General features: G+C 39.0%; 1 protein-coding gene across 1 annotated transcript in view; it reads right to left on the minus strand.

Annotated features, from left to right (window-relative positions):
* Positions 1 to 21,430, minus strand: part of DGKQ (diacylglycerol kinase theta) — an 87,330-nt gene that overhangs the window by 19,654 nt on the left and 46,246 nt on the right. The window contains exons 8-15 of the mRNA XM_059836977.1: positions 16,158 to 16,258; positions 14,480 to 14,703; positions 13,568 to 13,658; positions 11,414 to 11,468; positions 10,185 to 10,246; positions 9,773 to 9,923; positions 8,881 to 8,919; positions 7,120 to 7,235 (exon numbers count right to left, since the gene is read on the minus strand). Coding sequence (XP_059692960.1) covers positions 7,120 to 7,235; positions 8,881 to 8,919; positions 9,773 to 9,923; positions 10,185 to 10,246; positions 11,414 to 11,468; positions 13,568 to 13,658; positions 14,480 to 14,703; positions 16,158 to 16,258 — 839 coding nt within the window. The remainder of the gene's footprint in view (positions 1 to 7,119; positions 7,236 to 8,880; positions 8,920 to 9,772; positions 9,924 to 10,184; positions 10,247 to 11,413; positions 11,469 to 13,567; positions 13,659 to 14,479; positions 14,704 to 16,157; positions 16,259 to 21,430) is intronic.

The raw sequence follows: 21,430 nt of genomic DNA on the forward strand, positions 1-21,430 counted from the left end.
AGAGGTGCCAGTATCTTACAACTTATTGAAGCTGCTGCTGAAAGGACTCTCAAAGCCTCCAGAAACTGCAAAGGAAGGCACTGGACATGGCAGAGGTGTGATTTCCTGGGGCACTCCATGGATGGCATAGGAACAATATCTGCAGCCTCACTGGAGATCAAAACTTCCAGCCAACAGATGCACCTTGGGACTAGTGTTCACCTAGCCTGTCTGCCCATAAATAGTTCTGTAAAATGATTTGTAAGTAGTTCTAGAAAGATTAGAAATCACCAGCACACCTTTCATCCATCCTGCCACAAGGCTGGGGTGGAGGTACATGCCAGAAAAGTCCATTGGACATTTCAACAACTGCACCTCTAAACAGCAATGTTTGCCTATGGTCCCTAAGTTGTGGTAATTGTTATTTACAAATTGGACAGCATTCAGGGAACAGCAATTTGTCACGCAGCTGACCGGATGGATTCAGGGAACAGAACAGCAGTGCTAAATATAAGTCAATTTAGACAAGAATGATTCAGGGGTCGGTGAGGCAGCAGCATGACTGCAGCGTGCAAGCATGTGGAGAGATACCAACAGCTCCAGACGGGAGGAGGCGGCACCCAGAGAGCCTTTCAGCTGCTGCCTGTGAGCAACCACCAGAGACCATGATCTGAGGTGAACAACAGAGAAATCGGGTCAAATTTATGAGTTATGTTTCTGGGGATGAAAAATGGAGTCAGACATTGAGACACCCCACACCTGTGACCTGATTTAGGCACTTTACAAACAAATAATTGTTTGGGTCTTCACAGTACTTGGGAGATTTCTTCTAATTTTCTGTTCTTAGAAGAGCTGGGTGCTAATCCTCTGCAAGTCACACCCTGCCAGATGTGTCAAGATGCTGACAAACATAAAAATCCTTCTCCTCTAACACTGTCTGCATGAGAAATGAGCTCTGCCATCCAGTGTGACCTGTCTCTTGATGAAGAGAAAACACATTGAGAAGAGGAACACTAAGCAGGTATAAAAGCTGGTGAAGCAGGCACACACTGACCCCTTCTTTACTCATCCTTCAGATTCTACAAGACATTCAGTTTGAAAATATATCTGTTTTCTTGAAAAATAAATGAGCCAAACAAGGGATGTTTAGGGGACAAACAGCCAAAAGAACATCAATGTTTTATTTTCCTGGAAAGGTTCCACTGCAGACAAAACAAGTAGGTTGATGATAAAGAGGCTGAAAGCTGTGCACACAGCTCTGGCCAAAGGAACCATCTTCACCTGCTAAACTGACAACTGAAGTCAAAACAACTTTGGCCTCTACATTCAGGCCTTATTGGAAAGGGGGAAGCATTTACTCAAAGCATGCCCAACAGATAACAAGGGTAATATATTCATTTCTGTTAAGCACATGGAAAGGATATTTGAAGGCAACAAAGGAAGTCTACAGAACATAATGCATGTCACTATCACAAAAGGGATTCTTTGGGTATTAAGTCAACAGGACATGAATCCATGCATCCCAAAGAGACAAGTGGATTTTGCCCCCTTGAGCCATTCAAGCATTAATGGAAGAGTAAGCAGAGATCTGGTGTTTTCAGAAGCAAAGGCCATCTTGTTACTCTATCAGTTTCTGCACCATCATCTGCCACACCCCACTTAGCATAGCCCTTTGATAATCACAGGATCATGAAGCTTGGAAGAAAATTTTAGGATCATCAAGTCCAACCACACACCCAGCACTGCCATCATAACACCTAAACCACATCACCAGCACCAGATCCAAATGCCTCTTAAACACCTGCAGGAATGGTGACCTCTCTGGGCAACCTTTTCCAATGCCTGACCACCCCAACAGTGATAATTTTTTTCCCTAATATCTAATCTGAATCTCCCATCTGAATTTCTCAGATTAAGGCCATTTCCTCTTGTCCTTTAACTGCAGGCATGGCAGGGGAGACTGACCCCCACCTCACTACACCCTCCTTTCAGGGAGTTTTAGAGAGCAATGGGGTCAGCCCTGAGCCTCCTCTTCTGGAGACTAAACAACCCCAGCTAGTTCCCTCAGCTAGTTCTCATAAGACATGCTTTCTGGTTCTTTCGTGAGTCTTGTTCCCTTCTCTGGACACACCCCAGCACCTCAATGTCCTTTTTGAAGTAAGGGGCCCAGAACTGGACACAGAACTCAGGGTGTGGCCTCACCAGTGCCAAGTGCAGGGGGACAGTCACTGCCCTGCTCCTGCTGGCCACACTATTGCTGATACAGGCCAGGATGCCCAGAAGGCCACCTGGGCACACTCCTGACTCATGTTCAGCCAGATGTTGACCAGCATCCCCTTTTGTGCTGGGATGCTTTCCAGCCACTCTGCCCAGTCTGTAGTGCTGTATGGGGTTAAATCCCACGAGTAGCAGAAGGCAGAGCAGCACTGAAAGGAAACATTATCTCCCAAGGGGTAACAGAGCACACTGTTCCCTTCCAGCACTCCTTGTCTATCTTCTACTCTGCCCTACCCTCTCTCCTGTCCACTTCCCATTTCTTCCTCTTCAGAGCTTTTTAAATACATAAATTTATCTCCAGCCATTTCAGTTTTCTGAACAATGCCAGCAACCTGAAACCTCAGGCTTGGTATAATGCCTGGAGACTTGTGGGGTTTAAAAAAGGGGGTTAAACAGGATAATAAAAAGATATGAAGTTCTGCAGCTTGAAGTAACAAAAACTTTTTTGAAAAAGAGCAAAGAAACCAGCCCAGCTCTGGAGTCTAACAAATTCCCTACTTGAATGTAACAAGAACATTTGATTATCTTTTTCTAAAATTACTGGTTTGGGACATTTAGAAGTGACATGCTGAACACATGTTTTACATTACTTGCTTTTAGAGGCATGTTCTAATGCACTGGGTTTAAAACCAAGTAACTGAAATAATTCAAAAGCAACATAAGGGAATCACAACTATTTCTGAGACACGGTACACTCTCAGGCATTCAAAAGCACAGCTGTGTTTTGTAAAGTTGTCTGAGATCTTACCCAAGTAACATAAATTCTTGCAAATACGTATTTACAGTTTCTATTGTAAACTGCCAACTGTATTTCTTATCTAGTGTCAATACTGTACTTAAAAACCCCCAAACCAGTAAAATGTATACCCTGAATGCTACTAAGATTCACAAGCAGCTACAGCGAATGCCTGGAGCTAATAAAAAGATCTAGTGTAAAGTGAATAGTCCTACTACTCAAACCCACCTTTGTTAAGGTAACTTCCAATGTGAATTCCTAACTAAACCCATTTAGATACAGCTATTCAGAATAAAAAGATTTCAGAAAGTGCTTGTCCTTACAGTGAACTTGCTTCCCATCACAACTCTTCATTAAGCTTAAAGGAGTAAGAAACACTGTTAAATCCCAAAATAAAGGCCAGCTTTTTAAATACATAAATTTATTTTCAGCCATTTCAATTTTCTGAACAATACCATAAAACAATTATTTTTTGGTAAGAATTAAAAACTCTTGACAGTTTGTACAGTAGAGCAGGGTGCTGTGCTTTCTCAAGAGCACACTCTTTGTTACATTACAGACAGCCACAAGGGTAGCACTCTAATGCTGCACAGTTGTTAAAAAAACCCCGCTGGGGACAGAGGAGTGAGTTTGTTACTGGGCAGAAGAGAGTATGTGACTCACAGCCCGAGGACTCCCTTCCCCCTTTAGCCCTGGCTTCAGTGCTGTGCTCGAGGAGTGAAATCTGCAGAAGGGTTTTGTGTTGGCTGGCATTCAGGAAGGAATTTATTGCTCCTTTCTTACAGACAGCTGAAGGAGACTGCGTGACTTAGACACTCTGACAGTCACTGTGAATTGCTTAATTTGTCAGGAGTAGCACAACACGGCTTTAAACTGGGGCAAGATGTTTATTACCCATGCTAATCCCCTTTCCATTGACTCTACTGTGTAATCACATCTCACAGCAAAGCAGAACAAGGCGTTCTGTGCCACCAGCCCTACTAGTGTGACAGCCACAGCACATCTTCCTGGGCACATCTTCCTTCTACTTATCTCTGACAAGTAGAATTCAACATTTGCAAGTGGCTGCCAGCAGCATCTTCCATGTGCAAGGACTCAAAATGCCCCAAGCACAAAATTTTCTCCACCCTGGCCAGAAAGGACTCATTATCTGGTGAGAAATTATGTGCAAGGTGTGACAACACTACTGGAGCAGCAGCTGGGATAACCCCCAAGCCTTTTCTTTATTTTTTGGCATATTGCAGAAATGGAAGAATCACAGAATCATAAAAGTTGGAAAAAGACCTGTAACATCATCAATTCCAACCTTTGACTGAATACCACTTGTTGACTAGACCACAGCACTAAGTGCCATGTCCAGTCACTTCTTGAACACCTCCAGCAAATGGTGACCCCACTGCTTCCTGGGGCAGTCCATTACACTCCTTCAAAACCCTTCCAGCAAAGGGTGAAAAAGTTGACAACCCTTTCAGAAGGGTGAAAAGCAGCCACTCATGTTTTGGCTAAAATGCTCATTTAACTACGATGCTTTTAAGATGTAAATATTTGTGTGAAGATTTGGTAGAATTAATGAAATGGAAAATTTCATCTATTTGGAAACCTTCTACATATTTTCCTGCTACTCTTAACAAATCTAAACCCATTGTATCAGAGGGCTCTCTACTAGTAAGAGGCATTCGTGATAAAGCCACAAAAACCTGTGGTGATTTTGGCCTCATACAACTGTCTCCTGACTTCCTTGCTTGCCTGTTCTACAAAACAAGTTCTGTTAAATTAGTTCTGAATTGAAAGATTTAGTCCTGCAATGTCTTTCACCTTGAATTGATACCAAAGAGTGAAACCAAACCGTCCCCACAGTTCCTCACACACAGCAGCTTTATAATATACTGCACTTTTTTTTTCACACGCCAGTGAAGAGAGTATTTTCATTTATTTGTATATCGTGAAATGAAAAAGTGTTTGATTAAATTCCTAAAGGCCTGAAACAGCATAACAGATCAACACATCTGATAACACTAACTGCTTGACTTTCGAATCAGCAGCTTATGCAAACTGATTTTGCACTCAGACTTCTCAGTAATGGGAATAAGAGGGCGAATTGCTTTGGGTAGACCTGAGCATGCCAGACTAGAACCATGTCTCCTCCTTAGACAAGATGCCAGACACTGAGTAATCAAATTTTACCTCAGAAAAATAAGATTAGCAACCTGCTAACCACCAATACTTCTGTGCCTTTTAAGAAGGGATATTTTGGTTTGTTGTTTTTTTGTTGGTTGGGTTTTTCTTTAATTTAACTGGCAATTTGGAAAAATCATTAGCCCTTCATTCCCAATTTCTTTGCATTTCACTCAAAAAAGAAATGTCAAACATGGTGTAAATTTAGTATTGTGTCAGTTCCTGTGTATTTCCTGGTACTGTATTTAAATCAACACACATATAAACAAAGACTAATTTTATCATAGGCTAAAAAGATAGTCTGGGCTGGAAAGTACAGCAGAAGATCATATAGTTCAACTGCTACCTGAAGTAAAGATGGTGATCAACCATTAGTCTGCCCTGGGTAATTAGTGAATGGCATAAGCTGGGTGGACAATCATACAGAAAACAACACTTGAAGTATCATTTAAATTAACTCTTGGCTCCTTTCAGTGAGATGACCAAATATAAACAACACATGCTGAAATGGAAACACAATGTTTGTACAGCCCCTCTCTCCTGCTTACGTATTAGAAATTAATCCATAGCACTTCCCTGAACTGGAGTTTCCAAAAAACATCTTTCATCCGATAAGAGATAGCAATGTCCACATTTTTCTGGCATCAAGAAGTTCTCTTCAAACATATCCAGTGTCAGAAAAACAGACATATATAATCAACAGAGTGGAGTTCAACTTCACACCGCAGACAACAAATATAGGCTCATAATGCATTTGCCTAAAACACACCTAAAACAACTATCCAAAAATTCATTCAGCTTTCTGTTCCTCCCAACAGGCACTCTGAAAACTAATTTGGACAAGAGGGCCTTGAGTTCTAAGGATTTCACAAAATGTAATTCCTATACACATATAAGAACAAGGCTCTCAGTTTTTTAGGAGGGGGTGTAACTTTTGATTTTGCCAATTGCATGGGAGCACTACCACTAGTATCTACTCATATAAAAACCACAACTTTGCCTTCAGAAAGTCTTGACCAGTATAAGACTCATTTCTGAACAGTGAAAGCAGGTATGCGAGTAAGCAACTATGGCCATTGAACTTGAAACCTTCCTTTATAAAGTTGTTTCATAATTCCCACTAAAAATGTAATTTTTTGGGCCTTCTGTGACCTTCCAAGAAGTCAAACCAGGACTCACACATTGCTTGCCATAATGCAGTTCCAGAAAGATAGTAATTGCAAGATACTTTCTGCTGAGGTGTTGTGTAACTACGGCAACACTCTTTTTTGGACAGAACCTACATAATCCTGGTTAAAAATATCACTTCACTCAGCTAATCATTTTCCTCTTCTCACATTGACTCACTTTATTAACATGAAACCTATTATTAAACATACTGATTCACACAAAAGTGATTAGTAACAACAAGAATAAATCAGAATCAGGCCTGAATTTGTGAAAGGACTCTCACACGAGGTCTTTCAGAAGACTATGTTCTTCTGAGATCCTCAAGGAGTAAACAAGGTCAAACTGCCTCTGCTACAGCATGGGGGAAATGAAGATAATATCACTGTGAAAATAATCAGACGTGTTTTACCTCACGGTTAATGAGGAAACACATTTAGCTCCCATACCAAAGTTTTGTAAGCATTTTAAGACATACCAGCTGAAACTGAAAGTTTTGAAAATTGAAAGAAACAAAGAGAAAAAAAATCATTTTCTTCCTCTTTATAGTTGTACTGTTAGGCAGCTGTAGATTGACAATTGAACAATAACAGGACAAGCTACTTAACTCACTGAATAGATCATATACATGAAGTACAGGCTCTGAAGTTGGTATTTTTTGTCACACTACTTATAGTATGGCCTATTTGAATAAAACATATTTTCATTTAGTTCTAGCAGAAAGAGTTTTAAGGCAGTAGTTTTTTTCTTTTAAAGACATTTTTAAATTCAAACCTGTCTCTTACCATAACTGCAGGAATCACCACAGCATTCAGAGGCTTGTCATTGACAACAGTATCTTTAACTAGCATATATATTCTTTCAGCTTCAGAAAAACATGAAATTTGGAGTACAACAGCACCTGTAAAGAGGCATCAGAACTACTTTTTATATTTTCTATTATTACTGTTAGAAAATAGGTCTCATGTTACAGCAAGAGTTTACTCAGTTTACTGAGGACATTATTCAGCAAAACTTATTCTGCAGTCATTTGTTATCAGTTGAATTGTGTTATGTTTTTAAACCTTCCTGCTTGCCCTCAGATTTTTGTAAAAGCAAAGCAACTTGAAGACCAGAACTGCAGCACAGAACTAATGCATATTTAAAGATTTCTTTGAGCTTCAGGGGTAGGCCCTATTTGCATACTCTTTATCATTACTAACATTCTGTTCTCATCATGTGCAAGTGATAGAGGTATCGGGTTTCATTTTGTATCCAATTATTAAAAATCCATTAGTTCTGTTCATTAACAATATCTCAACAAGAATTACTGCAAGCAAATATTTGGGCTGATAATCAAGTTTACATCTTTATGTTGGCTTAGGTTCTGAATGGAGAAGTTGGGGAAGAAGGGAAGACAAAAGAGAAATGACAAAATAAATACTGATAAGCTAGTGTGAAGCAAGATATTCAGTGAGGAGGAAAACAGGGCAGGATAAGACAAAAATGTAAAATGGACAGTACATGAGATGTAGGCTGGTAACATAACCTGGCTGTGACAAAATGGGAGAGTTAGGAAGTTAGGAGAACCACAAAAATACAAACATAAGAAGTGAGTGGCAATAAAAATCACATATAAGCAGAAACATCTAAAAAGCACATGCATGTAAATTTGGTTTAATGATGCCGCGACATGGGACGAGTATCACAAAACCAAGTACTGGCCACTGACAAATAAGGAAAGGAGAAGGTACATCTGAAAGCTTTACAGCTTTTCCTATGCAAAGATCAAAATCAATCAGTATCAATTACTCATGTGGAGACAGCAAATAACCCAAAGGAAGCACACATCACTCTTCAAAACCATGCTATAGAAAGACCCTTTTAGCAGACATGGGGAAGTTAAGCCTGCCAAAGGATGTGAAACATCTAAACTATAGACACCTAAACATACAGAAGAGAAAATTCCACACTTTAAATTTTTACCGAATGCAGATCTCCACCTGACCACTGCACTAAAGCTGCCCAGAGCCACTGCTGCTCCAGCTGTCAGAAGCCTCATGGCTTCTCTGACCTTGCTGAAATAAAATTCATACAGCAAAAGCAAAGAAACAGCTCAAAGGATGAATGCATTTATTTTCTTAAACTTTCAGCCATTGAAATCTAGCTCTTAACACTGCTAGGAAACAGTGACTACGAAACAGTTCCACTGAGTCCAAAAGCAGCACCAAATATTAGTATTCTTGAAGTCAAAAAGACTAAAAATCCTTCACTTGAATGATTTTTAACAGTTCTGTAGTGTTAGATTATTCAGTTGAAGTGCAACTTCAAAACTCATTTTTATGATGAAATATTACCGCCTTCTGGTACACAAGGCATGCAGCCAACCTTTTAACTTTTTTTAATAAGGTAACACTAATCCACTGCTCTTCATAAATACACTGTGTTGCATTTTACCTGAAGGGCTTTTTGCTTATGCAGTAGGACTAACATACTCTGAGCTTCCAGCCTCTAGTATTAGTTTGAACATAGACATTGTTTGCAAGACTAAAAATTTTAATGCTTACCTTGTGCTTGATAAACATGACTCACAGATACTACATTTGCTGCAAAGGGTAAAAATATAAACACATAAAACCTTGGGTACATTTAGAGTAAATATTTAAAGTATTTTAAAAAGTTACATAAATATAATATAAATAAATATTAAAAGTTATACAAATACAGGGAGAACCTCCAGCTAACACTTTTCCTCTGATGTTTACTTTGCAAGTAAGAACAGCTAAACTGATTTTCATAAAAGGTGACTAAGAGTTCTTTCTGGCATTTCAAGTTTAATTCCTCTTGGAGAGACATAAAAGATTGGGGAAAATGCTTTGTTTCCTGCAACAAAAAGCATGACACATTCCTGACACTGTTTATAGAAAATATTGGTTGAAGGAGTATTATTATGAAAATTCAATTACACTTCTTTGAAAAAGAAAAACAAATTTTCCCTGAGTGTTTGTCCATATGTGTGTGCACACTGCTCATGCTTCTCCATGATGGGGCACAGAGCTCATGACTGACATGGAGAACAGCCCAGACAAAAAGTCAGAGGTTAAAAAAGGCAAGAGATATTCTGTACATAGTTTAAGGTATGTATAATTCTTCTAAAAAATGATGCCTTTTCACACAAACATAGCAAAAAAAAAAGAAAAAAAGGTGTAGTCACTTATAACTAGAGTAATGTAATAATTATTCTGTAAATAATAAGCTGTCATATCTCTCCTGCATGTTAAAATTATTAAAATTTTTAACATTCTGTGAGCATGTTAAAATTATTAAAAAAGCTCACATCAGAGTAAAAGGCAGAATGATTTTTTTAAAATCAGGTCAGAAAATGTTAGAATAATACTGATGCTACTAAATTTTGTTCTGTACAACTTAATGTGTCTGAAAATGTGCTTGTTTACTTACTTTTGATAGCTAATTCTTCCTTGAGAATATTTGTGTATTCTTCAGGGGAAAGCTGAGGTGGAAGGCCACCAACAAATAAATTTACTTGTACAATGGATTTACTGTTTTCCACAATGTAAAATCTTGTTTGATTCATCTGACGTATTGAAGTCTACCAAAAAAAAGGAAAATATATGATAAGATATTTGACAAAAAGATATTGTGAGGCAAAATCCAAAATAGTTCTGCACTTAGCAATCACGTCCTCTATGCCTAGAGAATATCAGAAACAGAAATAAACTTCAGTTTAAACACTTAACTTCTCTACCCCTGAGCCTACTGAGGGGGTAACCAATGACTCACTTTTTCTCTAAGAAAGGGAACTTCACACTCACTAAAAAACAAAAAAATCATGTTTCTTTTTTAGATTTACCTTCCTTATGTCCTTGAGTCTGTTAAGAATCAGTTCCTGATTGTCCAAGACCATGCGCTGAACTGGAGGGGGCAAGAACATTCATCATGTTAGAAAGCATGTAAATTATTATCAGGCTCAATTACACAAAACAAAAAGAAGAAAAATTAGGGGAAAAGTACAGCTCTGCATACAACTAATTTTCTCATAAAGGACCACGCAGACGTGAGCTATGTCTTATCCAACAATAAAAACACATAGGTGCTTGGAACAGTCTGACTCTTTCCACAGTTCCTAAATACCACCCTCCCTTAAGAAAGGGCAGAAACAGCCTGGAACCCCTCAAAAGACAAGCAGTACTTTGGTAATAATCTAACAGTTTGACAGAAGACTTTCAAACTATATTTCCTAACAAATACCAAAAAAACCAAACTTCTGTGTTTTATCAAAATACGAAAACAATTGTTTTAATCAACAATTAAAACAATTCTAACAACTTCCAGTGAATGTAAGGTTGCAAATGATGCTTTAAAACAGAGCACCAGAAACCAACCAAGGTTATGACATTCACAAAGCTACAATAACCTTATGAAACAACTTCCCAATAATGCTTGCAAATAAAGCAAAGCATCAAGACAGTATTTGAACTACCAAGATATTTATTCAGCTGTGGTCAGAGCATTAGACTACTTCAAGGTCTTTATTTCTCCATGCAACCTTACAAATACTGAAGCACAAAGGGATGTCAGCTTGGAGAACACCAGCCCAGCTTCTGCAGGATCACAAAACACTTGAGCAATGCTAGAAATGCAGATTTTTGTTCTTCCTAACACACAAACATATTTCTTGGACTGTCTTAGGACTCAAACTTACTCTTCTTCAGGAGCTGTGTCAGGAGGAAAGAATATGGAGGAAAGAAGTAATTTGAACTTTAGATTTAATCTTTAATAAATAACTGCAATTAGGAAAATTATGTCAGTTAAACATAGCTCCCCAAAACAGAGCCAAAGTGTCAATACCCACCAGAAACCACAAATGAGTTTTTATGTAATAATGAAGGGGAACCTTATTCCCACAGGACACACAGGACTGAAAAGAATCAGCATCACTTCTGATTAAGTATTTCAACATCACCCTGAAGTTTATTCTCATTTGTGTTTTTTATTGTAGAAAATGAACTGTGACTATTAGAACGGGTGAAAAAACCCAGAGAGATCAGATGTGTCTTTGGCCAATGCTTCTTTACTTACCTTGCTTACTGCCCATAAGCACTTCCACCAATTTGAAATTCTGGAGGCACTCCGTCTGCCAAAAGATACAGCATGTAAATGCAGCTTCTGACCAACATAATTTTGCCAAATGTTACATTATTATGTGTTATAACTGATACATAGTGTATAACATAGCACAGAAAATTAAACATTTTAAAAAAATTAAATCTTTTTAAGTCAACCATGATGTTCTTCCTCAGACCAACTCCTTCCAAGACAGGAATAATCTTTATTTTACACACTCATGGCATCATGTTCCCACACTCCTAAAAAATATTGGCATTCTCAAAGCCATATTGTGAAGGGACCCCTGTAGAGCACAGTTAATCCCATTCCTGCTTCAGTGATGAGCAGCTAGCTCATCTGGAGTATTTCCTGAGTGTCCCTCCAGAGGAAGCATGCAGGACTGGGAATGAGCCTGCTCTTGGAGAAGATTGCCCGGGAGCCAGCTTGGCAAAAGCAGTCTGACCATTCCCCACCTCCTGGGATACTCCGGGCACTCATGGAACAAAAGTTTTTTTCCAAGCTATTGCCAGGGACCACTTAAATCTCTTGCAGCTGGACCAGAAGAGCTGGTACAGCCAAGAGCTGTACCATTTATGACAATGACCGAAACTCTGCAAACAGGATATTCAGGATTAAAGGACATTCAGGAGGAAGGGTTTGAAATTTTGGCCTTGAGACTCAAGAGGCAAATGATCTTGCTTTATGTGTCATGAATGGGGGTGTTAAGAGCCTCAGCTCCCTACATATGCTTTGCCTGATACTTGATGAAAGCAACTTGGAGCACAGGCAAATTCTGGATATTAAAAAGAGATTTCCTGTATGTGCATGTTCATACAGAGAAACAAGTAGAGCATTTAAAAATTACCACTACTGGAGAAATTGAGCCAAATAATTAAGTCTCTTACAGCATATATCTAGCTGCCCAAATACAGAGGTGTGAAGATCTTTTCCTAATGGAATTTCCAGCTATACTGTTTGACAGTTGCTATTTTCAGATGAGACAAAACTTTGGACATGGTTGTTCCTATTTTTGTTAAAAGGTCCACAGCACTTGAGGAAATGGACTGACAACAAATCCTGGAAGTATCCTGTAGCCAAAACAAGTTGCATGCTTTACACAGCTGGATACACCTAGACAGATCTATGATTATCACTAACTGCAGTGAGCTAGTCACAAGCATGTTCTTATGTACCTCGTAAATAACCACAAGGGCAGCAGCCACCCTCTGTGAACATGGCTGTGCCCTGGAGCAGTGGAACTGTGCTGATTTGCTGTCGTGCTCACAAGCCCCAGGTGCTGACTAAAATGTGCATGCTACAGCTCTGTGTCTCTGCACTGGGGAGGCTGGGCCTGCCAATGGCTTGGCATGCTAGCAAAGCCTACCAACATGTTTCCTGAAAGTCACACTGTTTTGGCACCAACCCTAAGAAGGACAGGCAGATTGAAAAGAGATTATCTTCCAAGGAAAGCATGTGCATCTACAAGATTACAAGACGTATCTAGAATTTTCCAGGGATATGGGAAGCAACCCAGACAGTAAAGAATGTGGGTGCCATTTCAACCTTGAGTCCTTCCTTGCATCCCTTGGGGGCTACAGAGATGCTGCTTGCCACTGCAGGAAGAAAATTTATGCAATGCTCTTTAATGCTTTTATAAATTGTCTGGATGAAGAAATCAAATGCACTGTGTGCTTCCTGATGATACTAAGCTAGGAGGAACTGCAGACACCCTCAAAGATAGGGGACCCTTATGGGGAGATGTGGATGTGCTAGAGAGCTGGGCAATCACCAACCATATGAAATTTTCAACAAGAGCTACTGCCAAATTCTCAACCTGGGACAGGGTAAAAATACAAGCTGGGGGATGAGAGCTGCAGAGCAGCCCTGTGGAATAAGATTTCATAGACGGGGTCAATGGTAAGTTGAATATGAGTCAGCAGAGCCTACCTACCCTGAACACTGTGTTAAGCTTTTAGCAGTATGCTGGTCACAAAAGATCATCTACCAAATGCTATCAACATTTACAATAACTGTGAATTAAGGGACTGTAATTTTTCTGAAGAGAAAAATATATACTTTCAGGGTCACTCAGGTGGTATATGGATGTGCTTAAGATCTTTCACTTACCTGCCTTCCAAGTAAAGGGAGCACTTCTTTGATCACAGTCTGCACAGTGCTATCCTTATTTACTCGTAGAGAAACATATGCCATTCCCACCCTAAGGGGAAAAATACTTATTTTAGGATCTATCATGTGTGTACCTTTTAAAACTAAGTATAGCATTTTCTCAAACATATTTGCATTAGTTGAAGAAAGTTGTTCACTGAGGCTCATAGCAGATGTGGTATCAGCACCACAGACAAGAAAACACTTTCATCTCAAGGAAATGCTAATTACAATTGTAGCACTAATGATTAGCTTCTTCCTAATCACAAAGATAACCTGCAAGTCTTTCATAGAACTTGTCAATGAAGTTGCAACAGCAAAATGAACACATGGTTAAATTTTATCCCACAAGTCTTGAATTAAGACCATTTTGCTTCGACTACTAAATATGCTTAAAGTTCATACTGTCTCAGTGGTAAATTGTATAGCTGTTGGGTTTTCTGGGTTGTTTTTTTTTTAATATAATTTTTTTCTTCCTCATCTCACATGGGAAACTGCACTGTAGTTCTTCTTACTTCACATTTCTTAAAAAAAATCCACCAATTTTTCAAGTGATGTGTATATCATTTGCTTACAGATGTAGTAAATGTAAAGTTGCATCTTTCTAACCAAACACACGATAATAGAACTGCACAAGTTGCACTGTATGTTCGCTGCATGTAAAGAAACCCAAGGGTTTCCAGGCATGGAAATGAATGTTATGCACACTACCCATTCAGAAAAATCAACAGAAGAATCCTGAAATACAGAGAAAGAAACTGTACTCTCTGTTAGAGTTCTGCAGCTTCAATAACTACAGCAAACAGGGTTAGACTACCGAGGACAAATGTAGCCAAGCAGAATAACCTTATGATTAAGAAGGAAAATACTTACTTTAGCCAGGCAGGATAAATTCTGATCACTTCTTCATCCTTTGGTTTGGCTCTGATGATCCAAGCTTCAGGAACAGATTCTCGGAATACTGAGCCCAAATTGCTGTCTTCTGCAGCATCATTCCTGTTGATAACATCATCAGAGAGCAGCACCTGCTGTGTGAAGGTCTGAAGCTCATACTCCTGCTGGTCATCATTTATGTAGTACGCCCTCAAAGCGGCCTCCTAAAACACAGCAAAATAAATTAACATTTACTTGAAAAGACACCATTAATACCTCTACAGCCATAGACATTATAAATACCTGATTTATGAAATGAACATTCAATGCATGTTCTAACCTCACAAGAGTGTATACACAGCAATGGCAAAAAAAAAAAATCAAAACAAGAGTGAAGTTTTAAAACAAATTCCAGTGAACATGAAAAAAGAAAGCTTGAGATATCCATGTATTTGAACACAATCCACAGTATTTTTGGCAAGTAATAGTCATTTTAAGACCAAATGTAAAAATCCAGGTCCAATAAATGTACATTCATGCATGTAAAATTTAGTCCACAAGGAAAATGGTAAATTACACTTGATTGAACACAGCTCTGCCTACTCAGTCTTCTTGCACTAAGGGATGCCAAAAACTAGTGAGCTTCTCAGCCACAAAGCTGCCCTGAACCCACACACCTATGAAGAGGCAAAGGAAGAGCTGTTTTTGCAAGGTGCACACAGAAATTTTACGTCCATAAAGGGCCCTTGCTTGCAGCACCTCTGCTAACACAGATGCTGTGGTCTATACAGCTTACTTGTAAGTGCTCAAAAGACAAGTAGCACTCCTAAATAAAAGTGTTTAAAAGTGTTTTCAGTCCTGTACATAGTTTTTCTTAAAGATCTTGGACATGCAGAACACTACAAAGCTTTTGCAAAACTCCTGTTGATTTGGAGCACAGTATCCAGATAAAGATCCTTATGATCTTTAGCTTTATATTGTCAAAATTGTGATGTAATACATTCTTCAGACTTCTTTGCCAAGTCTGTATGACTCTGAGACCTCACCATGCACAATTTTATTGTGAACCACCCGATCCCCCACCCCCCAGGATTTATCTCTCACAGCATGCCGTCTCTGCCTAGCCCAGTAAATAAAGATGTGTACAGCACACCTGACTTAGTATGAAGTAATTTTTCCATCCCAGATGGAACACTGGAAAAACTAGAGAGGGGCCAGTAAGTGATCAATAATTGATTATTTTCACAGGCAAGGGATGGAGATAACTATAACAAGCTTTGGTGTTCAAAGCTGATTAACTCAAGTGCGATATTGGTGGATGTCCAGGATAAATACCAAACCTCTACTACAGAAAAGGAGCAAGATCTAAGGAGCTGGTTATCCTGTATTGCTTGTATCAGTAAAATCAGCCTTCAGAGTAACACCAGGAAGCAGAATGACTACTTAACATGTGATGCTCTGGTTGCCATTGTGCTACAGATATGTAAGCCAGTGTTTCCTCAGATGCTCTAAAATAGGAGCACTACCTGAAGTCGTCAAATCACATTGCAGCATTATAGCCCATTCACAGATTTTTGTTGTTGTTGTTGAATTACATTTCTAAAACTTAGCTTTTTACTTCTGTAATGTGAAATCACATGTATCACACTGGAAAATTGACCCTCACTGGGTATCTTACCACAACTTCTTCATTTTTTGCAATCCTTGGAACTGAAATTAGTCGAAATTGATTGCGTTTCACTGCGTCATTCCCATCAAATATCTTGAGTGTTTGTTTACCTGAAGGGAAACAATTGTATTTCATTAACACACACCTTGAATCAGAAAAAAAACCGTGCTTTTAACCCACTGAAATGTTTCTTCATGGGAACCTTCACTGTCATTGTTCAAGCTTTGAGGCTGAGTATTTTAAATTTTGTTTTGTTACTGTTTGTTTAAAACAGGGGTACATTCAGAGAGAAAAGAGGGATAAGTAATCACAGTTTTATCCTGGCTTTTGATATAACTGTTACAACCAGACTGTGTATATTATCACTTCTTCATTCTCAGCATTCAAGACTGCATTTATTATTAACAAATTGAACAACTTGAAGACCAAGACAAAGCGCCACTACCTTCAGAAAATCTCCCAGAGCACTGCTAGTTCTGAGCTAGGGCTTCCAAAGAAAGTCCTTAAAATAGCTGGTTAAGTATACAGGCAACGGGAGGAAAATACAGGGACAACAGAAAAACTGGAAGAAAGAAGGTACAGCCAATGAAGACCTTCAGCCTTCTGCTGTGTTTCACTTCACTAAAGCCTTATTAAGTCATGCTCACTTCACTAAATCCTTATTAAGTCCATGCTCAAACTGTTGAGTGCAGATTGTTACACAGACATCTGTGAAAGGGCGAAGAGTGAAGGATTTCAGGGTCACCTTTCACAAAGATGGGTTATGACTCAGGTATACAGGCTGCTGTATGACAAAGTCTCTCTCTTAAGCAACATTTTTAAGAGTAACAGCAAAGTGCAAATAAATTCTCATAGAACAGGCAGGTTTTGAGAGGTTTTAGGAACAAGTTAATATTACCAGTGCATTACATGTGTCCTTACTGCTTCTGGAAAGGAAACCAAGTTAATCAATCCAGACCAAAAAGGAGATCCCATTAGGACAGACCTTGTGTCCTCTCCTGATCACATCTTTATGAAGACACTTGATGATCTGCTAAGTTTTGCAGGTTCTTGCAGGTACTCCTCAGAGCTGATGCTTTACAGCAGACATAACTATTTATCACTGACAGAATATGGCCTTTTTATTGCATGATTAACAGAAGTTACCCATTGTACAGCACAGTATAACAGTCTGATCTCACAATAAATCTGTACACCTGCATTCATCATCAAGTAGTAAAATCACCAGAAGCTATCACTTGCAATTCTTAGAATGTTAGAAATATTAAGTGAAAGGCACATATACCAGCTGTAATGCTCACACGACTGGTTAATCACGCAGCCTGTTAACACACATTGTAAAGGAGATATGTTACATGCTGGAGCCTACTTCCATGCTTCCCTTACAGCCTGGAAGTACTTCACAGTACAGAATAAAATAGAAAGAGCCTTTTGCTTTCAAATAATATCAGCTTTTAGGTTCAATGAAGCACACTAGCAAATTGCCATTTACCATAGAAGGATTAAAAAGGAGAACTGGAACTGGAGGAAGAAAACCACCAAACCACCTCTAACTGATGACTGATAAAAAGCAAGAATCACTGGGTATCACTGGGTATCTCAATGCTGTAGGGGCAGATGATAAGGAAAGGCTGCAGTGTATAACTACTTAGCAAGGACACTTCAGTGCTAGCTTTCTGGAACCACCTGAAACTAATCCACCTACTTCTGCTTCAGTGTATGTTCTTCAACTTCAATCAAAAGCAGGCACCATAGAACTAAAGGATTATCTAAAGGATTATCACTTATATGTGAAAGAAGTCTTTTAAAAATGAGATTCCAACCCTCAAAAAATAATCAAGATACCTTAATTCTCATGATCTTCATTTCTCCTTATTCTGAAATGTGACAGCTATGCTTGGACTTCTTTTTCAGTGTAGACTTGTGCACTCCTTAAGAATATTTCTTCATTATCAATTCCACTGGTAATGGCAGAATGTGTGTGCAAGGACATTCTCTTATATAACACAAAGACGACATTGCACAGGAAAGCAATCCCCAGTACAGGCCTCCCATCCTACTGCAAAGTCATCCTAGTCTCTCCTGGGACAAAACTGGCTATGTTGACTGGTCTAGTGTCAGGTGTCCCTACCCATGTCAGAGGGATTGGGGCTAAAAGATCTTTGAGGTCCTTTCTAACTCAAACCATTCTATGATTTTTATTATGATATTCTTACTGAACACGACAAATTGCTCTGAGTGACCTTGCTTGAGCAGGAGGCTGTCCTAGATAACCTCCATACTGCCTCCAACTTCAGCCATGCTGTGACTCTTTGGAGAGAAGCCTGTGTAACAGATGATGTACAAAGGAAAAAAAAAAAAAAAAAACCAGACAGAAACAGAATAAATAAAATCACAGAATTATAAGATAGTTTGAGTTGTAAGTGGCCTTCAAGGATCATGGAGTACAAGAATCCTGACAGGGACATCTTTCAGTGATCAGGTTGCTCAGCTACACCCAACGTGGTATGATACATTGTGACTTTTCAATTCTTTGTGTTGATATGAAAAGTAGTATCACTGTGGATTTTCAGTTCCAATTATCATAATGGTTGTGTCTATTGTCAATTTCTTTCTAGTCACAATATAAGGAAGATATAAATATTATCAACTCTTACTTCTGAAGTATCTTTGAAACCCAGCAACCATTGCATTGAGGCCACATCAGAAAGTGACCCACTCCTTTAAATTATGCTGGATCCGTGCCAGAATGAGTGGAATTCTTTTAGACACAGATTTCTGTCAGTGATCTCCATGGTAACTACAGCATAGACAAATGTTAACCAAAAGACACACTGTGTCCTAGGTGACCTTCTTTAGAGCTAACACAACTTGAGAAAACAAGTGAACACTGGTTTCTGACAGCACAGCTGATTTCTGAGTATGAACTTTCATAACACTATCAAAATCTCGGCTGTTTTCTCTAGCAATCCAGAAAGTAGACAACCATCTGAGAATAAAAACATTCATCCAAGTTCTAGCACTTGTTTTCATTTGCTGTGCCTTTGTAGTCTGCTCTTATGAGATACTAGCTGGCCTAAGAGAATCCCTAGCAATTGTAACTGGGGAATATTTTATGAGCTCTCCATGTCAAGAACAGTCAAAGAATAGCTGGTTTGACTCTCAAAATAAACTGGTTTACAAGAACAAGTTTAGATCTACAGACCTAGTAATGTCCTAAGCTCAAGCCTATTTCTTAGATAAATACACAAAATGCTGCTAATCTGGTATCCATCACACAAAAAACCTCCTCAACTTTATCACTGAAAAATTACATTTAATTTTGTCACTGTCCTCCTCACAGGGGACACTTTTACTGCAACCCAGCGAAAAATGGCTTCCTTGCACATAAGCTTCTGGAAGCACATTAACAAAAGAATAAACAGCTACCTACTGCAATTAGTCATCCAGAAATACATTTCTCCACTGAGTCAAGAGCACATCCAACACATGTAAGTTAAGGGGTGTTTTTATGCCAGTCTGATTTTTCTAACTAGCCTTGGCAAGAAGCTCAACTATAACCACTTGTGAAATTAGGTAAAGCTCTTCCTTCCACCTGTTCCAATTTTTAAATATTAGAAAATGATCCAGCTACCAAAGTGAAGCCTACATACCCCTACTTAGTGTATATACGTTTATATATTAAAAAAAAAAAATATATATTTATATATAACCCCTTGCTAATATGAAACAGATGCACTTATCGAACTGTGGTATTTAAAGGAGTTACTGCCTGTTTATAATACTGGCACCTCACTGCTAAACGTCTTTTATCTTTTCCTGTTGGATCAGAGTACATAGTATCAGGGCTTTCTCCTGAAAAACACATAATTTTTTTCTTACCGTGGGATACTGAGCTGAAAATAACCTGTTATTCATGCTTACCCTTTCCAAGGGGAAAGAAACTACAAAATGTTAACTCTAGGCATAAGTTACCAAAGTGTGGAATTTTATTTCAGAGGGTAAGATACCAAGTTTTCCTGGGAAAAGGATAACACAGCATTGGATAAGTTCAAAGTTCATGTTCCCTTTGACTTCCAAATCCCCTAAGACAGGACATGGCTTCTGAAAAGACTTACATGTAGCTTGTGACTGAGACAGGAAAATTATGCACTCCTGAATTGTTTTGTCACTTAAGAAAGCTAAAGGCCCATACTGAGTGTGTTTCTGAAAATTACTCTTAAAAGACTAAATTCTAGAACACAGCTTACCAAAAACCACTCTTCCCAAAACAACCTGTGTTATTTACATGCTTAGTGCTCTTCTTCTCTACTGCTCCTTCACATAGTGGGGACTATCCAATTTTGGTTTATTTCAGTATTAGGATTTATAACCTACACAATGGCATTTATGTATGTAAGAATGATGTATTTTTTCCTTTTACTGCCCTTGAAGAGAGCCTTTCAGAATCCCAGATTCCTTCCTCCCACCCTTCCTTCCCTTCCTTCTTTCTTTCCCTAGCTCTTTCTTTTCCAAGAGAGCCATTTGTAGGTGTTTGCCTCCTCTGAACTTGTTTCCTTGAGCAGCTGAAACTCCCCTAGTTTCAAGACAATTTTGAAGCACAAATCTGTGTTAACACCCGTCCTCCCATTCTCGTAGCCACCTCTTAACCCTTCTTCTCTTAGTTTTTAGAGCCTTTCCAAGCACCTGCTAAGGAACATGTGACATGTTTAGTTATCTGTAAGTAGTTAGAGAAGAACACAATGGTCCTTTTTATGAAAGCCTAAAGTTTTCTTAAGTATCTTTACAGGAAAAATTCCTCCCCATATGGTGTCCTTGCTTCTTCTGGAAAACAGTTTGTTCCTGCTTGCAGAATTACAGTGGAGATCTCCTCTGCACTGTCAGCTGGTTTGGGACAAGACATAAGCAAACTCTAAGCCAACGACTTGGGTCTATCTAATATAAAACCATTTCATCTCTTACTCAGCAGACAAACAGCAACCTGAGCAAGGCAAAACAGAGACTGTGGAAGGACATGCTGTGAAACATCTGTTTGCTGACAGCACTGCAGCTCCCATTTCTCTGGCAGACAGATTCCTCTAATACCTCCTCCAGAATGGGTTTTCATTGATGGCTGAATTTTGTCCTGCAGAAGATGGACGCATGCTGAATCAGACAGTTCACTTGCAGCCAGTGAGTGCTGAGAGACTCCCACGGGGCAGAGAGAGTCCTTTGCCAAACCCACTTGTATGTCTGTTAAATCTATCAACTCAGACTCTGAGCGAGTGTTTTTATGTTAATTT

The sequence above is a fragment of the Haemorhous mexicanus genome, chromosome Z (genome assembly GCF_027477595.1).
Source record: "Haemorhous mexicanus isolate bHaeMex1 chromosome Z, bHaeMex1.pri, whole genome shotgun sequence".
In the NCBI taxonomy this organism is placed as follows: Eukaryota; Metazoa; Chordata; class Aves; order Passeriformes; family Fringillidae; genus Haemorhous; species Haemorhous mexicanus.